Source organism: Hesperophylax consimilis, chromosome 3, assembly GCF_061612785.1.
Source record: "Hesperophylax consimilis isolate HC1 chromosome 3, BYU_Hcon_1.0, whole genome shotgun sequence".
NCBI lineage: Eukaryota > Metazoa > Arthropoda > Insecta > Trichoptera > Limnephilidae > Hesperophylax > Hesperophylax consimilis.
This window is the reverse complement of record NC_142838.1, coordinates 930,913-945,604: the sequence shown is the minus strand read 5'-3', so window position 1 is coordinate 945,604 and position 14,692 is coordinate 930,913. Positions and strand designations below refer to the sequence as shown.

The window sequence follows — 14,692 nt, the reverse complement described above, 5'->3', positions numbered from 1 at the left end:
TACCTACCATATGATGAACTACTTGTCACTGCCACTTATTATGGATTTTTTTATTAAATTAAAAACGATTTATTAATTTAATTAAAGCTAAGTTTGTTCGTTTAATAATTTTTATTAGATAATTTTGGGAGAAGTGCAAAGCCGTATTTAAATATTTTATTTGGAAGAAATGCAAAGTTGTTCACGCCGTATTTAAATATAACTAAACTTGTTAGACTTTTAATATTTGCTGTCGAATCCTGCACTGTGCCTACACTGTAGTATGTGGTGTATTATAGTGTACTTCTACAGTGTCTACACTGGAATAGATGAAGAATCTGAGCTCTGAGCTCTGCGGTAGTCAATCAGAGCCTCTCTGCATTCATGTCCCTCTCGTGCAACATGACATCCCATCACAGACGTCCGCAATTATTAAGTTTGATAAAGAGCACGCAGCACAAGGCAATAAAGGTACCTACGCATGAATCCCGAGTGAACTGAAGAGCATACAGCATAGAGCAGAGAGCCTAGTGCATAATAAGGTCCCATCTCGAGTCTAGAGCTAGAGTCCAGAGGCTGTATTTACAAGGATGGCTTTGCATTCATGATTTATACTTTCCGTCACCGTCGGACGGATTGCCCCTCCTTATGAATAATACCATACCTGATGTGAATCTGGGAAGCCCTGATGGCATTCCGATTCTCTTCTCTGCGAACTTCTTGATTCTTCTGCTGAGTTCTTGATTCAATCATTTCAATGGATATTTAATAAAATAAAAGCATGTTTTAACATGTTCTTCGATTTTATCACAATTATCTGATGTACTGAATTAATTAATGATAAGATTCTATCCTCAAAAAGATACTAAAACATCTGTTCTGAGATAGTGAAAGAATACCGCTTGTTTGTCCGCTTTCCGGCTGTGGTTAAACGAGTGAAGTGAAGGCGAAATTCATATTGGTGTCCGAAATCATTTTTAGAATAATGCTGAATCGAATTCATGCCTTGGACACGAACAATGAACATTTGGATAGCTAAAAGACGACAATTAAATCCAAATAATGATAATAATTATGTTTGCTTATTCAACAGAGCGGTGAGTGTAAAACTCTATCTGCCATATAAAAACATCCAAATAAATATAATAATTAGAAAACACAATTATTATTTATTGTATATATTGAGTATTAAAAACTGTTCAACTGTTAAAAAAAGTTATTTTATTCTAATTATATCAACTTTGATTTAATTATTTGCTACATGTGACAAAATAAACACATACATTTCTCGATATTGATAAAATAAAAAAAAATATAAAAATTGATCCAAAATGTTTTTAGACAGCTATAACAATATTTAAACAAATTTGATTTTATTAAAAAAAAAAAATTTTATTGATTTAAAAAATTCTAATCTACATCTCTAATTAGTAACAGCCAATTTAGTCAATTATTCAAGATTATGGATAAATGCTATTTTTGAAATAAAAAAAATATTTTGTAATACTCGTACTTTATGATAACGCTCTCACTCCCAACTCCGAGCAAATGAAAATAACTCGTCTGTTTTTGTTTCTAAAAATTAATTTCCACGTCATTCGGTGACTTGCGACAAAAACTAAATATGTACATAAACATGTTTCGTACAATCGTAGATTGCTATCATAAACTTATTATTTAATATTATCATTAAATAATTAATTAAAAGCATACATAAATATATTTATCACAATTTTTGTTTCCTAGCTTAGTTAGGATAGTACCGAAATAAAATTGATAAATCAAAATTATCGCATTAAATCGAATGATCGATTAATTAAAAAAAAATGTGTTGTTATCAATTTCATAATACCTACCTGCCAAGAGGCAAAGATTAGGTTATTGCCTTGATTACTGAAGTATGCAAGGTTAGTTCACCACATCATATTATCAAATTATCAACTAATGCGATAAGAAATGTATTTGCTCTCTGTGTGAATCGAGCCCTCAATTTGTATTGAGCAACAAGGGCAAAATACTTGATTCAATAATAACATTATTGTAAGGTGTCGCTCTTTCTAGAAATATTACTCTTAATATCTGTGTAAAAATCAGGTACTTAGTTCTTCAACTATCCTGATCTCTTTATGTTTAAATAATGTCAAAGAAAGAGAGGCTAGCAGCCCATAATGGAGTTCTGTTGCCAATCCGAATGACTGTCCGTGAGGAACTCGCAGACACTGGATAATAATAATAAATACGCTTACGTCAGCCTTGTATTCTTTGCGGATCTCCCCATTTCTCACACGATCATGCATGGTTCTACTACACATAGGTACACCTCTTTCTATAGGGATCTCATTTCTACAGCATTAAGAACATTTTAATCCTTCCTCTGCCAGTTCCCGGCTTCACTGCCATACATCAGAAGCTTCGCTTCTTTGGACATTTTTTTTTGTTAGCGCCAACAAACATTCAGTCCTCCGTTAATGGAGTTATCTAAATTTGCCCTTCTTTCAATATCTCTATTGACCTTCTCATCTCTCTAACAATATGCTTTGTTAGTTACTATACGGACACGGATGAGGGTATAAAACAATACCTGGAGAATTTAGAAAGGGGGAGTGGATTGAAGCTGATTTCGTGGACGTCCCAAAAAGATATCGAACGTTCCATTGAATCAAATCTTCAATTGGGTGCTTAGATGAGTTGAGTTGGGTGATGTCAGGAGTTGGAATCGATTGTGAATCAAAATGAAAACGATTTACGAAAGCAAGAATAATTGATGTATTTCGTATCCGCCTATCTCTGTGGGGAAATGGCATAACGGGTAATTTGAAAGTTAGCAAAGAAATAACATAGACAAATACATCAAATATAATCAAATTATAATCCGAATTTCAATGTTCACTGTTCATCATAAAATTCAAAAATAATAAAATACACAGATTTAGGAAATGAGATTAAAAGAATTTGGCATTCTCAGACTATAAAAATATTACAATTTGTTATTTCGGCTACTGGCATTATACCTAGCTCTCTCATTCATAATTTATCAAATCTTCTTCTAAAAGATCTGTCAAATCTCGCGATCGATCTGGCCTCAGCAGTACTAAGCCATCCAGTGAGGCCAACATTACTGGATGAAATGTAAAAAAATATTGTACCAAAATAAAAAATAAAAATAAAAGAATTTATGTTTAAAAATGCAAAAATCAGTCATTTTAAATACTTGTAGGCTAACGAAAGATTTTTTAAATATTTATATTGAGGGATCAGTAGTCAGTACATAGACTAAAATCAATGGATCAGTAGGATTTATCGGTCCAGTTAGGAGTTCTACCGAGCCGAACAATCTGATATGAAAATATTAGGAGTCAATGAATTATTTTCCCATTTGATCTCTGGTGGGTTGACGGGTTGTTCTTGTATTGTTTTGTATTTATTATACTTATATAATGCACTTCCATAATATGGATTGACTAGAAGATCATTTGTGGAAAAGGGTGTGGAAGGGTTTAGTTTTTCCTGTGTGGAAGATTTAACCCGGACATAAAGTCGGAAAAACATTAAAAACAAGAATCATAATTTTTTAAAATTGTCGAAACTTTTTCCATTCTTATATCTCTGACCGCCATCGGTTTTAGCCTATCTCGGTCATTTTTTTATTGATATTTGTATTAGGTTAGACTTAGAGGACAAATATTTATATTGGAATAGGTGCTAATATTATAATAGACACTAACTTAGAACAGGTGACAATATTCCAATAGATGTATTGAATATGATCATATTTTGATTAAATCATAGTTAGCACTGTTGCCGGGGTGCAGATGTATGTCTGGGTGCAGATTACCCCGAGAATAGTTTTCATAAAATTCTGATTTGTCGAGTAATCTCACTTTGATAAGAACATTGTAAAATATGTTATAAAACTTGGCATCAACTCATTGGTTGTGAGATGATTCGGATAGTGTCCTCGATAAGATTATTTTCTTTATATAAATGGGCTACAATTAATTAATCTGAAGTCATAAATCCCAAATAATGAAATCAATCGTTTTTTCACTAACTTTAGTCGTTTTGGTGGGCGTGGCGTGTGGTAGGTCTTCATAGAGTTGTATAATTATGGGTGATATTGTTGTTTTAAAGAGATCTTGATAAGTGATGCTTGGTGTTTAAAGGTGGAGTTTTTCATGGACTAGGAGAGAAGGAGCTAGAGCCCAGGTTTACGGCCGAAAAGGACGTTAATCTTCTGCTCTACACAAGGTAAGAATTTCATATCTAGTTCACAAAACAAAGCTGAGTTTATCATAGTTCCCATGAGCCCTCAGGCCTTGGGCCCGTTTTGCTATGTCCTATTTCACCTAATTCCTCCAACAGTAACCCGGCTTCTTTGCTAAAGTTCAACAGGGCTGTCATTGGATATTTGGCTAAGTTTCCTGGTTCCACAATGTCTCTTCCCAGGTATCTGAGCCTCGTTCCCATCAGGGCGGGACATTGGCATCGTAGGTAAATTGGAGTATCTTCATCCTCTTCACATTTCCTGCATCTATTGGTCCACTTCCAACAGCTGCATGTTTCTCCTGAGGTGGCAGTGTCCCGTTAGTGGTCCTACAAGATCCCTCAGTGAATTTCTGTTGCTTTTTGAAATAAATATATATATTTTTTTATTACTTTATCGATTTCCATATTGTTAATTTAGGGATAATCCCAAAGAATCCCAGAGCCTGGTCTATGGAAGTAGTGCCGGTCTTGCCTCTTCCAACTTCGACATCTCAAAACCAGTGAAGTTCGTCGCACACGGCTGGACTCATAATGGAGGCAGTCCCATTAACTTGGAGGTGCGAGATGGTAAGACCTTATAAAAATAATTATATTATCTCATAAAGTAAACAAATTAGATTTAAGGAAATCCGCAAAATAGTTTAATTACAAGTTTTGAGTTTCTTTCTGCTCGAGGCATACAAATAAAGCATAAGAAATTGAGCTTTAGATTATCGTGTTCAAAGTTTTTCTTCTTTCAAATGGCAAAACCCACGAAACACCTTATCGTGGTTTATTTTTGGGGTATTACGCCGTATATATTACGTTTCCTTTTTTAGCCAACGGGTCCGACAGCGTTACAGTGTCCATCATCAGGGCGAATGTTGGGACACTGGAACGATCTCCAAAACGTTGACCAAAGATGGGGGAAGAGTTAAGCGGCATAAAACCCCAAAAATAAATCACGATAGTACTTTAAGTCGTAAAAATGGCACAGGGATATTCAAATTCATGGAGTTCACGAAATGATAATCACATCAAATATATTTCTTAAGATGTAAAACTCAACCCTTTCGAAAGCATTATGTTTTTAGTGCACTTAGTGCATTTTACTTTATATTACCGATGAGGGTTTTACCAATGTTTTTTTATAATATTAATGTACCTGAATGTTTTTTCAGCTTTCCTCGCTGTTTCGGATGTGAACTTTATCGCGTTTGATTGGGGCAAGGGTGCATCTGGTGTATACCCCGTGGCCGCCTCCAACGTGCCTCTAGCCGGGGTCTTCCTGGGCAAGGTGGTGGACTGGCTGGTGGCGGAAGGAGTACCGATAGAGAATGTGCACATCATCGGGCACAGCCTCGGCGCTCACGTCGTCGGCATCGGCGGACGCTCGGTCACTAGGGGAAAGGTACCCTACATCACAGGTTAGTCATACTTAGATCTATCGTATTATACATGGCATTATCACGTACCCGAAAGATTTTAACCAGCGAATCCTGTACAAAATGTACATGTTATTTTGCTGTTCGATGTTATTTTTTTAATTCCATCAGACGTCGCCCTGGGTACAGCCCAAGGGGTCACGTCATATGCACTCCCTGTAGTTCCAGCAGCACCGTACAGATGAGAATGAGCGTTTATCGAATGTTATATCTTTTACTAATTTGTTCAGAAAAATCATAATAATATATGTTGGGAAGGAGTGAGTTGATACTAGGAGAAAATTGGACTTTCTAGCTCTATTTTAGCTTTTTGGCCGAAAAATGAAATCAAAATTTAAAACTGATAAAACCCAAATTAAATTGCCCTCACTTTAGATTTTAATAGAATATTCCACCAGCTTGACAACATGTGTTTTTTTATTGTTCTTGGTGTATTATCTCGTTAAACTACAATTAAGCAGTTTGTCTACATGTACATGTTCAATCACTATTGAACATTTTGGGCACGTTATATTCTAGGGTTCGCTATCCGTATTTATTGCCATATTTTGGAACAAACATGGCTTAATTCTTTGTGAACCTAGTGTTGAGTTAATGTTCCAATTTATTTATATATTCATAACAGATATGTGCTGAATCAATATTTCATCCCATAGTAAGGCCTGCACAGGCAAGATAAGTTTCGGTACAACAATTTATTTATATATTCATAACAGATATGTGCTGAATCAATATTTCATCCCATAGTGAGGCCTGCACAGGCAAGATAAGTTTCGGTACAACAATTTATTTATATATTCATAGTAAGATATGTGCTGAATCAAAATTTCATCCCATAGTAAGGCCTGCACAGGCAAGATAAGTTTTGATACAACAATTTATTTATGTATTCATAGTCAGATATGTGCTGAATCAATATTTCATCCCATAGTAAGGCCTGCACAGGCAAGATAAGTTTCGATACAACAATTTATTTATATATTCATAGTCAGATATGCGCTGAATCAAAATTTCATCCCATAGTAAGGCCTGCACAGGCAAGATAAGTTTCGGTACAACAATTTATTTATGTATTCATAGTCAGATATGTGCTGAATCAATATTTCATCCCATAGTAAGGCTTGCACAGGCAAGATAAGTTTCGATACAACAATAAAATGTCTCTGTGAAAAAATATTTTTTGAAACTACTAATTTAACCATAGAATTTTTTACTGATTTTAGGTAATTTAAATTAGTTTTGCAAAAATGTCCCCAAGTGGTTATTCCATATCGTAAGTTTAATGTTCAATTCACCATTTCCTTATCACCGAGCAACACATAATAAATCATCTAGAATCCTAAACTATCAGAAGTCTGATCCACGACATTATTTGCAGGTCTCGACCCAGCCATCTCTCTGTGGACAGCCTCCAGCCAGCGTATTCGGTCCACGGACGCTGCCTACGTGGAGATCATTCACACAGCGGGCGGGTACGCGGGGCTCACCGATCCTTTGGGCCACAACGACTTCTACCCCAACGGGGGCTCGCACCAGCCCGGCTGCGAGCTGGATGACATCATGCTGCTCTACTTCTGCTCGCACGCCCGCTCCTGGGAGTACTTCGCGGACTCGCTGGACCACACCGGCTACAAGGCCATGCAGTGCGCCAACTTCGACGAGATGGACAAGGGCAAGTGCTCCAACCTGAGCACGCTGCACATGGGAGGATCGAAGCCCAAGTCCGCGTGAGTATTCTTTACTAATTTCTCAGACAGACTTTGGTCCCAGAATGGAAAACAAGAAGACGAGTAATAAAAATAAAATTTCCTTGTGAAAATTAAGTTTACATTTTCGGTATAGGTAATACAATTAATCGTTGAGCCAATAATAATAATAATAAACCTGACATCTTTATCGATGTGTGATTTATAATAATCCCTCCCCGATATGTAACGTTTGTAAAGCCATCATATTTTTAATCGTGTTGTATTCTCTTCCCCTGGTTATCCTAATTATTAATCTAATGCTCACTTGTTTCAGAGTTGGCATCTTCTACCTGGAGACAGCAAAGGCTAAGCCATATTACCTGGGTTAATTTTTGACGACATCATTTTACACAGTTTACCCGAAATAAAAAATAAAATGAAACGTTTTACTGTTTAAATTATGTGTATTTTTTATTGTTTACCCATTGACACAACACGCCTTCATTTGAAAAAAAAACAGCCCGTAATTTTTTTAGATTTTACGGGTTGTTTTTTATACATTGGGCCGGCTAGTAGCCAATTTAAAAAAAATGTGCGTCAAATCCCGACGGGGTAGGACCGACATTTATTTCGTATATTAACTGCTGTAATGTAATACGATTCTAGAGATGTGTATATACGTCCACATTTGCATGCGCGATTGCCACCAATTGCCATTGAATATATTTTTTAAATTTGATATTTCCAAAATGCTCTTTTACAAAGCTTTAGTAATAATTACACAATAAAGACGAGATGAATTGACTAGACGCTAGAACCAGCATTAATGCATTGTACGTATAGTGGAAGAAATGGAAGGAAGAGAGTATAAAATGATAAAAAGCTTACTTTGTAAAGAGCTTACTAAAATTCTATTTGAGTGAATTAGAACTCTGTTGCGGATTCGTGTGAATGTAATTGTCATTTTTACGTGGAAAGTACAGAACGTGTATCGTGCAAAGTTCATTTATAATCAGAAACCGGTGTGATTGGACTTGATTTATTTTCTTAGAAGGAGAAGAAAAGCGTCACCCCGATACACTACTACTTCGTCTAATCAGTTCCATAACACCAACTGGGCAACTGCACAAAGCGCACACTACACTGTACAGTGTACACTGCACTGCACTGCACAGGGGGTGCGCCGCACGCACTGCACGTACCGCACACATCGCACTCATCGCACGCAAAGAATCAGTGCCGGTTCATGGCTTATTCAATTTTGAGTTAAATTAAACATTTAAAAAGGGAGAAAATATTTTCTCAAATATGTGACAAAGTTCTCCTTTGTCTTTTCCATGTTAGGGTTTTTTTTTCTCTAGATATAAAGGAATTTGATCATTGCACATTACTGCACCAGAGATTAGCGACCTCGCAGCAAGTACTATATACAAGAGCGGTTCATTCAAACGTCTGTGGCCAAAGAATATAGTGTTTAAGTTGAAGGTTACAAACAAATGTTTTAAATACGAAAATCGTAATTTACGCGATAAACTATTCGTTTTTGAAAATAAAAAAGTTATTTCTTTAGTTATTAACTTATTTCAAAAACAACTTAAAACAAGATAATCACAGATTATAATCTGTATATTCGTGTAAAATATAATTCCGTTCAAATATCATAGTCGCTATGGCACCCAGCTAGTGGATTCCCAGTGTTTGCAGCTATGGTGCCACTAGTATGTTTTGTATGAACCTAAGAACTAATAACTAAGACAGAAGGTCCCGCATATGTTGAGATTCATTTTGGACTCGTTCTTGGGCAGAACAAGTATCTGTCGGACGCGGGTGGATTTTTTTAGCATAGAATTTGAATTGGTCGCTTTTTAAATTAGTAAAATTAAAGGTATTAAATTTTAATACAAGTTTGTCTTATTTTCCTATCTTTTCTATAGGGTTCAATGCGATTCAAACGCACTTTAAAGAGAATATACAGATTATGTTACCAGAGTCGGACACCTTTCCTACAATCTTATTTTATTATTGTCAACTATCTCGAATTTGCTTAACGTGACCACCTCTCGTCTTTCTACGCGTCTCTTTGCTTCACTGAAGGCTAAACCCCATTTGAACCCTAAATTGAGCGCAATGATTATTATCCTGTTCTGTCTTCATTATTCATTAAAATTTAGTAATATTATTTAGCTAAGTAGAAAAGTATCTGTGAAACTCGATGCTTTTGATAAACTGTCGCCGAAATCAGATCTCAACATTATTATTAACCGGGAGGAAGTATTTAACATCGAATGAATAAAACTACATATCGCTTGGCACAAAAGCTATCACTTGGTCCGCCACTGAATATAATGCATTACAACAAACATACTTGACCAACCACAAAAAGCTGCACTTCTATAAACAGAGAAACTGGCTCCGGTATTCTACGGCTTTTTATTCACGCTTGCCAGAAGAACCGCGAAATGAATTTAATGCAGGTTTCAACGTGGAAATTATTTTTAACCTGGCACTGCGGAGAGGCACCGTTTAAAAGCCTTATTGGTTCTAATCGATCATCTAGAAAAATCCCCCCAAATATCTACGGGACCGCTTTAGTGCGAATAATTGTGAACCGGAGTGGAAAACGATCCTATTATTTTCATAAGAAACATCAAACCGGGTCTCAAATTTCGTAAGCATTTGGGAAATGTATTAGTATCGTGTTCACACAAGTGTAAGATGAGAAAATATCAGTGTGATGTGATAATATTAGTTACCCTTTTTTACAGAAGCCCGTAGATGTTATTCAATAATACTTCTCACTCATTGAAGGAAGCTTATTATTTAATTGTTTCTTGGCTCTAACATCTATCCACAGACAAAGTTTGTTACTATATTGACGCACGTCGAATTACTAGTTGCACTTTGATTTTTAAGTTAGCCAAAAGCATTTGCTGCCAATCTTCCATGTTTTGATAAAATTAAGAAATCCTATAATATATTCTAACTTTATAGTATACTTGATATGTTTGGAGGAATGAAAACTAAAAACGCCATATTTCATAAAAATCGTGGAATGTTTTCTAAGAGAACACTGACCATCGAAGATTGTACAGTAGCAATGGTACGACGAAGATAAGCCTCGTTTAGTGTTCACAGTTCATAATACCGATCGCGAAACTCAGTCGTGGTTGGAATCCAGCAATATAGCTCGGAATAATAATATGCCGGATTCCATACGCGACTGTGAGGTATGTTCTTTGGCATGGCCATGCTGGAAGGTACCATCCGTCGATTACAGGCAGAGATGGATGGATGACCATAAATGACGTCATTTGACGAGCATCTGTCATTTAGACGTCATCAAAGGATTCTGTGAATGTTCTGAGGCAATGATATCTATTCTATCGTCCGCTGTTTCTCGAGTGTACACTTTTCTTTGTGTATATAAATTTACATTGTTGACTGATTATTCACTGTCTACCTCAACCATCACATAAAGTATCTTCAAATGCTCCTCAGTTATCATGACTTCTCCCGATATAAAAAAAATCGACTATTAATACAATTCGTCAGCTTATTGGCACTTTGTGATGTTAAGAACATTTATAATAATTTTATGTGTTCGATTTTTTTTTTCGGAATTTAATGTGATGAGCACTGGAAATGAAAAAATAATTAAACCCTACCTTTTCATAAGAGGTAACCAGAAAACGATATAAGAAGTTTGAAAATTGCAAAAATTAAAAAAAAAAAAAAACTTTTTTACAGTTTAATAACAGATCCCAATTAAACCATAATTCCCAACCCCAAGCAAATTGTAAATAATTTAAGGTGTTATCTCACAGCGGAGACGGAAAGATTATTGCTTTAATAAATCAATTAAATACCTAATCGAATTAATATTTATTTCCGGTCATTATAGACTGTGCAAGTATCCATTTTATTCTAGTTTCCGGTTGATCATGACTAGTATAACTGAACCATCGCCGGCCACTTTCAACTAAGTCTCGTTTTCGTGAATTCTTGACGAAAATAGTGAGGAATTCCAAGAACTGAATGATTGCTTGGGTGTAAGAAACTTTCATAATACTTCAACAAAGTCTCAGAAAAGGATGTACTGATGAGGAAATAAAGAGTTCCGTACTAAAAGTTGGAAAGTTCTCGTTCCTAATGGGATAAACTCAAACATTATGGAATCTGGGCAATTAATCATGAGGAAAATGCTCAGGCAACCTTTCATGGTTAAAAATAATTTATTTCATAATAATAATATTTGGATGATTTGTATAGCGCCGTTATTGTGCAAAATCACTGGTTGTATAAAGTTCGTTAAAATTAAATCTTTTGTAATTTACTGTTGCTAATAATTATAACAATTAAGTTTTCTTTATCAGCTATGATAATAATAATAAAATTTACATTCATTTTATGCAGCGCCTTTAATTAAGATCTATGTGATAGTCTAAGCTAATAGTAGTATAAATTAAAATTTAATTTAATAAAATTTTGAGTAGGCAATAAATAATACAAAAATTATACGCGGATGTTATAAATATCAAGAGGGTAACGTTATACGATAAATAATAGCCAAAGTAGGTTAGTATAAATGTTTCAATTGCCTAGATTTATTAATTTATTGTTAGTTACTGGATTATTATTAGTTTCCTTCTTATATAATGTAGACATGAAACGAAATAAAGTGAAAGGGTTATAAAGAAAAAGATATTTAGTATATACTAGATATATTATATACTAGATATTTAGTATATACTAAATATCTTTTTTTTTATAACCCTTTCACTTTATTTCGTTTCATGTCTACATTATATAAGAAGGAAACTAATAATAATCCAGTATCTATACAGGGTGTATCGGCACGTACCCGACAAACTTTAACCAGCTATTCCTTAGCATGTTTGGAGTAAAAAATCTTATGTGCACTTTGCTGCCCGGTAACGTTTTTTTTTAATAAAAATTTTACTATTCATATTTTCACAACATGTCACCACTGTTTTATCCTTTGTCAAAGTTTTAAAACCCATCTGGCAAATATTTTATTCGAATTCCGTTGAATAATGCACGTGTGTACCTACATTGGCGCACTTTTACAATCACAACGAAATGGCACGCCACCATTCGTCTCATTTTTAACTATTATTATTTAGTGTGTGCGAAAGAGCGAAGACACCTTTTGACATACTTGCTTATAACAGCTGTTGAACACGAAACGCAATGCCAATGACAGTGATGTAGTGTGGAAATTTTAACTTTTTTTGTTTTTAATTGAAAAAAAAATGCTACCGGACAGCAAAGTGCCCATAACATTTTTTATTCCAAATGTGCTAAGGAATAGCTGGTTAAAGTTTGTCGGGTTAGTGCCGATACACCCTGTATAGATACCTTCAGTAAGCAGTAAGATAATTACCTAAAGATAATAAAAACGGCCAAGGAGTAAACCATCTCTTAATAAATCGTGGAGGCTTGGAACTTGTTCTATACTTTCCAACATTCTAACAAAAGTTTCACGAGAAATTACCCTTCCAATAAACATATTTAAATGTAATTTGAAGAAAATTCGCTATCCAGAAGTTTCGTTTTCCACGAGTTCAAATGGGAATCTACGTCTCTATTGAATACTGCTACCTGATTTACTTTGGTATTAAATTATTAAAATAAGGTAGATAACATTTTATCTTCACAATCATCATGTCTTACATATTATCGAGTAAAAGTTTTCAAGAAAAATTTTCAAATAGAAATTCGTTTGAAGTCGCTTAATATGTATGGGCGCAGGTACAGAAGGGTGGACAGTAATTTACAACAAAGCTTGATATGTAGGAAGATACAGAAGGGTGGATAGTAATTTACAGCAAAGCTTAGTGTGTAGGCAGGTACAGAAGGGTGGACAGTAATTTACAACAAAGCTTGATATGTAGGAAGGTACAGAAGGGTGGATAGTAATTTACAGCAAAGCTTAGTATGTAGGCAGGTATAGAAGGGTGGACAGTAATTTACAACAAAGCTTAGTATGTAGGAAGGTACAGAAGGGTGGATAGTAATTTACAGCAAAGCGTAATATGTAGGAAGGTACAAAAGGGTGGATAGTAATTTACAGCAAAGCTTAATATGTAGGAAGGTACAGAAGGGTGGATAGTAATTTACAGCAAAGCTTAATCTTAATCTAAAAGTCATTAGTTAAGAAAGCAAAATATTTACACTTATTTTAAACAGTTTTTACTTGTCCCCGTTGCGTTGGGGTGATGCCGCTATAAATTACAAGCATTTCATTGCACATACCGATACCTTCAATCTTATCCGTTGCGATATACATAAATAATATTATTACCCCCATTACCTTTGGCCATAGAAATAGGTCCAGTATTGACCAGCAAGTAAGATATTAGTTTTTGCAACCATTGTTTACAAACCTTATGTAAAAAATTGTAAGCATTTCAATGTACCCAATATATTGATAAGAAATTATTTTTTGGAATAACTTTTTTGAGTAAAACCTCAAATTGTAATATTTAATTATTGAAGACAATATCAGCGATTTCTAAACGAAAATCTTAAACAGAAAAATCATAAAAGGACACGGTCACATCTAGGACCACAGCTAATGGGACCCTATCCCCTTCGGTCACATTTAACTGTATCGTACTAGAATGAACTGAACTGAATAAGAACTATTTTTTATATGTATGATCGCAAGACTTAACCCGAACTAAATGAAATCTAGACTTCAAGTATTAATAAGTATTTTTTAGATACCATGTTTTGAATATATGAGACACCGGGTCCCTAGTTATGGGACCGCAGCCTTCCAGCACGAAGTGCCACTCTGAAGCTGCGGATATTATCGAGGAACAGTTTGTTAATGAACGTTTGTGTGTGAACAAACCACTGCACCAAGGAGAAATATGTCGCATAAGGTAAATGGATGGAACAGTATAATATTGTGTAGCACAATTCTCTTCTCGATACTAGTTGATTTGACAGCCTCTATTTGCGAATAGCGGAGCGGATAGCGGATAGCGGATTATGGTTTACTATGTAGTAAAACAAAACAATTTTACGCGTTTTATAGCGACTTGAGACCTGATGAACGAGCATCGCGGGTCCACGGTAGTTTTTTATCTCCGGAAACGGGCGGCGAACTGCGGCGCGCGCGAGCGGCGAGAAGTACCTACACAAGGGATAAGGTATTTCTGGATTAAGAAAATACAACAATATTCCCCACCAAGCACAGTAGTTTTTATGTATAAATGAGAGTGGCATAATGTGTAAAATGGCGTAACCAGATACAAAGTGGGTTTAAAATTAAATGTGCCTATTAACGGTGAACCACTTTCTGTA

At 35.2% G+C, this 14,692-nt stretch overlaps 1 protein-coding gene across 1 annotated transcript; it reads left to right on the top strand.

Annotated features, from left to right (window-relative positions):
• The first annotated feature begins 3,912 nt into the window (after positions 1–3,912).
• LOC149424813 (pancreatic triacylglycerol lipase-like) lies at positions 3,913–7,818 on the top strand. Its single transcript, XM_089650815.1, has 6 exons — positions 3,913–4,060; positions 4,143–4,227; positions 4,664–4,812; positions 5,406–5,651; positions 7,048–7,396; positions 7,692–7,818. The coding sequence occupies exons 1-6, from the start codon at positions 4,006–4,008 to the stop codon at positions 7,744–7,746; spliced, it is 939 nt and encodes a 312-aa protein (XP_089506941.1). The 5' UTR covers positions 3,913–4,005; the 3' UTR covers positions 7,747–7,818.
• The last annotated feature ends 6,874 nt before the right edge of the window (positions 7,819–14,692 follow it).

What these genes read in the sequence shown, in the direction of transcription:
- LOC149424813 (XM_089650815.1), top strand. Translation starts at nt 4,006, where the DNA reads ATGAAATCAATCGTTTTTTCACTAACTTTAGTCGTTTTGGTGGGCGTG. An exon ending in AAAGGTACCCTACATCACAG is followed by an intron (nt 5,652 to 7,047) that starts GTTAGTCATACT and finishes CATTATTTGCAG; the next exon opens with GTCTCGACCCAGCCATCTCT. An exon ending in GGATCGAAGCCCAAGTCCGC is followed by an intron (nt 7,397 to 7,691) that starts GTGAGTATTCTT and finishes CACTTGTTTCAG; the next exon opens with AGTTGGCATCTTCTACCTGG.